At 36.6% G+C, this 6,928-nt stretch overlaps 1 protein-coding gene across 4 annotated transcripts; it reads left to right on the forward strand.

Moving 5' to 3' along the window:
* The first annotated feature begins 1,215 nt into the window (after positions 1–1,215).
* LOC112720784 (transcription factor KUA1) lies at positions 1,216–6,433 on the forward strand. 4 transcript variants are annotated; one of them, XM_072206796.1, is made up of 5 exons: positions 1,348–1,973; positions 2,224–2,258; positions 4,191–4,235; positions 5,042–5,250; positions 5,638–6,433. In XM_072206796.1, the coding sequence occupies exons 3-5, from the start codon at positions 4,223–4,225 to the stop codon at positions 6,163–6,165; spliced, it is 750 nt and encodes a 249-aa protein (XP_072062897.1). In that variant the 5' UTR covers positions 1,348–1,973; positions 2,224–2,258; positions 4,191–4,222; the 3' UTR covers positions 6,166–6,433. The 4 variants fall into 4 exon arrangements, with proteins under 4 accessions (XP_025627656.1, XP_025627657.1, XP_072062897.1 ...); XM_025771872.3 differs by lacking the exon at positions 2,224–2,258 and having other exon boundaries at positions 1,317–1,973; XM_072206797.1 differs by lacking the exon at positions 1,348–1,973 and having other exon boundaries at positions 2,224–3,410.
* Positions 6,434–6,928: the final 495 nt, after the last annotated feature.

Raw genomic sequence — 6,928 nt, forward strand, 5'->3', positions numbered from 1 at the left:
GCTCGAGATGCATCGCTGGGGCTACGCATCACATGGACCGCATTATTAGGACCACTTACAAACCCACCAACAAAAACAACTAAAAACAGAAACCACTAACGGAATCCACATGCAAAACCAACATAATAAACCATTAGCAAAACCACATGCTTAAACCGCTAACATAAACCGCTAACCTAAACCATCAACAAAACATCATACAAAACCACTAACAAAATCCACTAATAAAAACCACTAACATAAACCACCAACATAACCGCATGCAAAACCTCTAAAATAAACCACTTGCAATACCACTAGGATAAACCACTAACATAAACCGCCACTAAAACCACATGCAAAACCACTAACTCAGATAAACCATTAGCACATAATTTTCTATCTACTAACCTCGTCATTAATGACCCCCGGCTATATGAGCAACTCCGTCCAACCGATATAGCCTTTCCGGATCGTCCCCCATAGGCTGAGTATTCTGCTCGAGTCTTTGTCGGAGTGAATTTAGGTCGTTTTCTCTGAGATTTGGTGGGATTTGTGAATGGAAAAGTGATTCAAATGAGGGGGATTCGAACTCCTTATATAGCGAAATTCAGTGTAATTCAAATTAACCCCATTCGAATTACTACTTGATGCAAAATGGGAGTAATTCGAATCAACTAGGTTCGAATTACTTGGGGAATCGTGCAAATTTGTAATTCGAATTGACCTAGTTCGAATTATGCTTGTTTATAATTCGAAACATGTAGATTCGAATTAGTGTGTTATTGTCTTCGAGTATAATTCGAATTGAGTAGATTCGAATTATGTACAAATGTAATTCGAATTAAGCTCTTTCGAATTATATAGAAATGTGGTTTGGTTGATTGACGAAGCTTTTTTCCGTTTGGCTGATTCATGTAAAATTTTGCTTTCCTTAATTTAATTGAGTGTTTTGCCCTAATTTTTATTATTTTATACATATAAATTACTAATGTGTCTATTGATACACTAGTTTAAAATAAAGAAATTAAAAAAATAAAAAATAAATTTTTAGAAATAATTAAATTTTCATTCCTCTTTCATTTTATTACTTTTCTTAACTTGGTTTTAATATAATATAAAATAATTTTATATATACATCTAATTATATAATATAACATCATAATTAAATTATAAGTATATCAAAATTAAATATTTTCTTTCTAAAAACTTTTTCCGCGAGGATAAGGGACTACCAGTCTACCACCAACCAAATCAACTGTCCTCGTCATCGTGCACACCACTCTCCAAAACAATCGCGAAGCACAGTATCATCCCTCATTTTTTTTATCCGCGACAAGATATATGGATAGTGTTCCGTAGATTGCCATCTCTCTTTTTCTCTCTCTCCCATCTGGCCATCTGCCAAAGCCAAGGGAGAAGAAAGAAGAAGACGCCGCACACAACACACAACTCAAAAACCTTAAAAAACCCAAAAAACAAAAAACACACACACACCTATGTATCTATCCATTTCTCTATCTATTCACTCATCACTAACATCAAACTCTCCAAAATAACCGTTTCATGTCTCGGATCCTGTGATTCGGATCCCTAGGTAGGACCAACCAGCTCCCCCTTCAGCTTCTTTCTATCGTTCTTTCATTTTCTTGGGTCTCCGTTATCCACCGTTTGATCCGGTTCCCGGTTTTCCGCCATGACGCGACGATGCTCCCATTGCAGCCACAATGGGCATAACTCGAGGACATGCCCGAACCGCGGCGTCAAGCTTTTTGGGGTCCGATTGACCGATGGCTCGATCCGGAAGAGCGCTAGCATGGGCAATCTTACCCACTACGCCGGTTCCGGGTCCGGTTCAGGACCTATCCACGCTTCTGGGTCCAATAACCCCGGTTCGCCCGGGGATAACCACGATAACGCGGCTACCGCTGACGGTTATGCTTCCGAGGACTTCGTTCCTGGCTCCTCTTCTAGCTCCCGTGAAAGAAAGAAGGGTTTGAATTCTTGACCTTGTTAAAAAATTCCTTTTTTATTTTGTGTATACTTAAGTTAATTGCATGCGAAATTTTTGGACTTCGATTGAAGAGTGATTTTGGTGTTGATTATGTTAGATAAGATTATAAACTAACTAGCTTCGATTGATTATGTGATCTTTGTTCGCATGATTATTACTCTGTATTTACAATTTACAAATTAGGGTACAATTGTTCTTTTGTATTTATTTGTTTGATTGTGTTACTGTAGGATCAACTAGATAAGAAAGATCACGTCAATAGCAAGTAAGGGTTTTGCTAACACTTGCTAATGTTACCACTAGTAGAAATTTTTAATTTTTTTTCCGTTAATAAATGTATAAATGTACTGTCATAAATGCGTTGAAAATTTCAACTATTTATCTTTCTAATGAAAACATTCTCCATTAAGCACTTTATAAGTGTCTTAGCAAGATTCAATAAATAAAAAATCTGGAGGCTGAGTTTGTTGGAGACTGTACTTTTTATGAATGAATTATTGGAATGCTTGTGCTGCATAGTTTTGGAATCCCAACCGTGTGCTGCATAGTTTTGGAATCCCAACCGTATTGAATGTTGGCCAATGAATATGGTAGGTTTATGAAATCCATGCCCCCCCCCCCCCCTCTCCTCTCTCTCCTTTTTGTGTAAAACATTCAGAAGAGCTGATCTAGCTGACAGAGGGTTATGGGCTTATGGTTATAATCGATTAGGAATCTAATCTGTTCAGGATTGCAAGTTTGTGATAGTTCGTCCGATGTTGAGCTCATCTTTTGGGTGACACAAGTTGAGTTACTTATCTAGTGGATTTCTTTTTATTTCTTTGTAAGTGGAATGCATGTATTTCAGTTATACAGAAACTTCTGCTGTAGTTTTTGAGCAGTTTGTTGTTTATGACAAAACTACAGTCTACGGATGCCATCTAGTAGAGAGATTATTATGTGACTTTAACAAGGGTTTAATGCCAACTCTGTGGATTTGGCACACACTTCTATATATCAAGAAGAGAGTGTTCTAAGCGCACTTGCAAGTTGCAAGTCATTATTAACATTTCACTACCTATTTCAAATAGGATCTTGTGATTATTGGCTCCGTATAAAATCTAGCAGCAGATGTCTGGGTTTCGGGTCTGGCTTTAATAATGGAAGGTCTATGTGTTGCATCCAATTTGTTAGTCCATTCATTCGTTTTACACTGACACCTTGTTAGATCCAGGCTACACTTGGTGTAGGTTTTTGTTTTTCAGTTCCATTTTCTGAACTTATCCTTGAATATGGAGTTATTAGCTTTTACGTATTTAGGTTCTAGCGTGTAGGGATGAAAAAGTAAAACAAGAGATAGATCAGAGGAGCTTGACCCAAACCCTGCAACAGCAACGGGTGGAAAAGAGAAGATGAAGGTGTAGCTAGAATCTCTATGGTGGGTTTCCAAAGACAAGTGCTTTTGGTGAAAGATAGGAGCATTGTTGTTATTTTTGAGTCAACTCTTAATTTTTAATGAATTTATGATCTTTTTACAGGAAAACAAAAATGACTTAACTTGTTTACATACTCTATTTTGTCAAGCTCCTACAACTTAAAGTAAATTGTCTCAAAATCGATAGATTCAATTTGTCTAGTGACTTCTGAGGTTAGAGACTAAATCTGCAATTGTTTTGACCCTCAAAATGTGCTATTTGGATATGTGGATTTATGTGTTGATGTTATACAATATTTAATGAGTCAAGCTAATGTTGTATATATTTTCTCAAACTATAAAATATTTTTGAAATGTTAAATCTTTATGGGTCTAAAAGTTGAGTTTATTGTTTAAGATTGATCAATCTTAAGTTCTTAAAAAATTTGCTCAAACTCTTTTAGTTTGTGTAATATGCAATTAATGGAAACGAAACCGTGATGAACCTGGATTGCAACAAACCAGTGTGGTTTTCACTCTCCCCCAAGTGTTTTATTGGCAATGCCAAGTTCTTGAAAGACCTGGCCCTCTTCTAGTCTGGGTCTATTTTCCAGCTTCCTGAGATGCTACTCCACACAACATCCATCCCTCACCCTATACAATTCTAACCTCCTCACTTCCAATGCCAACTCAGTGAAGTTGGTTACATGCATTTCCCCCGAACTATCAATATATTTCCCCATTTTCCCTTTCTTGATGCACTCTAATAATGTGGGTTCCTAACAGTTTGACAACCTTGAACAGGAGATCAAAGGAGAAATGAGAAGAGGGGCTGAATGACTGTTAGAGGTGGGTCATTCTAACCCTGGAAGGCTTCTGGTTAAACATGTATCTCTTGGATAGAATAAGAGAAAGAGAAGTGAAAAACCTCTATGTGGATGTATTACATCTGTCCTTGCTTGTTTGGTATAGATACCAAGCAATCAATTCATGGCATATTTTCAAGAACAATACATAGCTAGTTTTCTTATTATTCTAGTAAACGATGCCATAGTCATGTGGCAAAAAAATGAGAGGAATAACACCAGGGGGATGGGAAACATGAGTTTTCTTCCTTTTTTTTTTTTTTTTTTTTTTTTTCAATCTGGATGAAATAGTAGTTGCCATAATCGCCATGCTGAAATGCATATTTCAGCTGCTCTGCTCTGAGGTTGCTGTAGTGCCATTATTAACAACTGTGATTCAAAGGCCTCAATGTGATGTAAACATTTATCAGGCTTTGCTTTAAGCCAGGCTGGTATTATGTTTTAACAAAAATGGCCAGGCTGGTCCCCAATAGACCTATTGTAGATGAGTAAAACTAGTGTACCCTTGGGTCTTGGTTAATTTCTATGGTGAAATGTTAGAATGTTTGTCATACTACACAAAAATGATAATATCTCTAGTTTATTTCATACTCACAATGGTGTTCAAGCATTAGCTGAGATGCCTGTTTTAGCTATGATTTAATGGGTGTTTTGTTTTGATTTGTTCTAAATTAATTTCATTTTTACATTGCACATAACTCCAACAATGCTACCATATCCTAAATGAAGACAAGCAAACACATTCATGCAGCATTTTCTTATAGTTTAATTATAATTTTTAATATGTAGGGGTTCCATGGACTGAGGAGGAGCATAGAATGTTTTTACTTGGATTACAAAAGTTGGGCAAAGGTGATTGGCGTGGAATCGCAAGGAACTATGTTATATCAAGGACCCCTACTCAAGTGGCCAGTCACGCTCAAAAGTATTTCATCAGGCAAAGCAATGTGTCTAGACGGAAAAGACGCTCCAGCTTGTTTGACATTGTTGCAGATGAAGTTTGTACTCTTGTCTGCAATTACTATCCATGAAATAATTCTTTTTTTATTTTATTTTGCATCAAATGAACATTTATGCCACATAATCTACTCATGTTCATTGATAAAATTACCCAATTGTTTTTATTTCTTTAAAGATATAGTGTTTTCTGTTCTAGCTTCTATCATGACTTGGTAGTCATTTGTGATTTGTGAAAATTATCCATTTCCGTTGTTCTTCTGCTTCTGGGTTGACAATTACGAATCTTGGCCGATTCAATGTGCATTAAAATAATCTTGTTAAGACTACTCTAATATCTCAGATTCAATTTGCTCTTTTCTCTTAAACTTTTAAAGATTTTCTTTATTTCTTATATTTATTTATATATTTTAATCTTGATTTTGCAGGCAGCTGATGATACTCCAATGGTACAGCAAGACTTCTTATCAGCTAACCAGTTACAGGCTGAAACAGAAGGCAATAACCCCTTGCCTGCGGTTCCCACCCTCGACGAAGAATGTGAATCCATGGATTCCACCAACTCCAATGATGGAGATTCTGCGCCATTAAAGCCTGAAAACTCTCAACCACCACAACAGCAGTCATCTTATCCGGTGCTGTATCCTGCATACTATTCTCCTTTCTTCCCATTTCCTCTGCCCTATTGGTCAGGGTACAGTCCAGAGCCTAATACTGTGAAGGAGGAGACACACGAGGTGCTGAAGCCAACTGCAGTGCATTCCAAAGCACCAATAAACGTTGACGAACTCGTTGGCATGTCAAAACTGAGCTTGGGAGAGACTATTGCAGACTCAGGCCCGTCCTCTCTGTCCCTGAAGCTTCAAGAAGAAGGGCCATCTCGGCAGTCAGCGTTTCATGCGACCCCAACATGTGGCAGTTCGAATATGAATGAGAGTGCTATCCATGCAGTTTGAGATGTTTGTTTGTGTTGCAAGGAGGGCATTGTATTCATGGCTCATGAAATGTGGTTCTCGTCTTCTCATGTATGTGGTTGTTGGGATATGTATAACCTTAATAATTGTTTCTTTGCCCCCATGATGGGAATTAACCTAGTTTATTTCCTTTGCTGGTAGGGAATAGTGTCTAGGAAATTACTTAGGTCTAAATCAAAACTCTTTAAAATATGTCCAGTTATTTGTATTCTCAATGTTATTATGTAAAGTTGATTATGCAGTGTGACAATCTATTTCTCTACCCTGAAGTAGTTTTTGTTTTCCGGATTGTGTTGGATGAATAATACACTAACACGAGTACACATTGTCTTAAATACAGTTGAGGGTAAGCAGATATATGAATAAGGCAGATACCAACTAACCTACGAGTTTAATGGGCTATTTAATGTATATGAAAGCCTTGTGGATATTAATCAGTAGAAGTGTACGGTAGTAATAGCGTGTCTCTTGTTAAGTCATGCCATCTTACTGTTTTGATAAATACAAGATGTAAACTTCCACCAATAGATTCTCTTTTATTATTAGATATTATATTAGTGAGGACATAAGGTGTTTCAACGCCACATGAATTTAAGAATTTTAATACCTACACGATTATTTTCTGTAATTTTGAACCAATTTTTCTTGTTATCTAAGGAACGAATTTTTTGTTTTAGATATTAGAGTAGTAATGATGTTTTTTTTTAAAATGTGAAATGTGAAATCATTTAATTAGAGAAATAAA

Source organism: Arachis hypogaea, chromosome 11 (genome assembly GCF_003086295.3).
Source record: "Arachis hypogaea cultivar Tifrunner chromosome 11, arahy.Tifrunner.gnm2.J5K5, whole genome shotgun sequence".
Taxonomy (NCBI): domain Eukaryota; kingdom Viridiplantae; phylum Streptophyta; class Magnoliopsida; order Fabales; family Fabaceae; genus Arachis; species Arachis hypogaea.

Excerpts from the sequence above, each read along its gene's own strand:
- LOC112720784 (XM_025771871.3), top strand. The coding sequence starts at position 1,676 with ATGACGCGACGATGCTCCCATTGCAGCCACAATGGGCATAACTCGAGG. Across the intron at positions 1,974-5,041 it reads CTCCCGTGAAAGAAAGAAGG|GGGTTCCATGGACTGAGGAG; the intron begins GTTTGAATTCTT and ends TTTAATATGTAG. Across the intron at positions 5,251-5,637 it reads TTGACATTGTTGCAGATGAA|GCAGCTGATGATACTCCAAT; the intron begins GTTTGTACTCTT and ends TTGATTTTGCAG.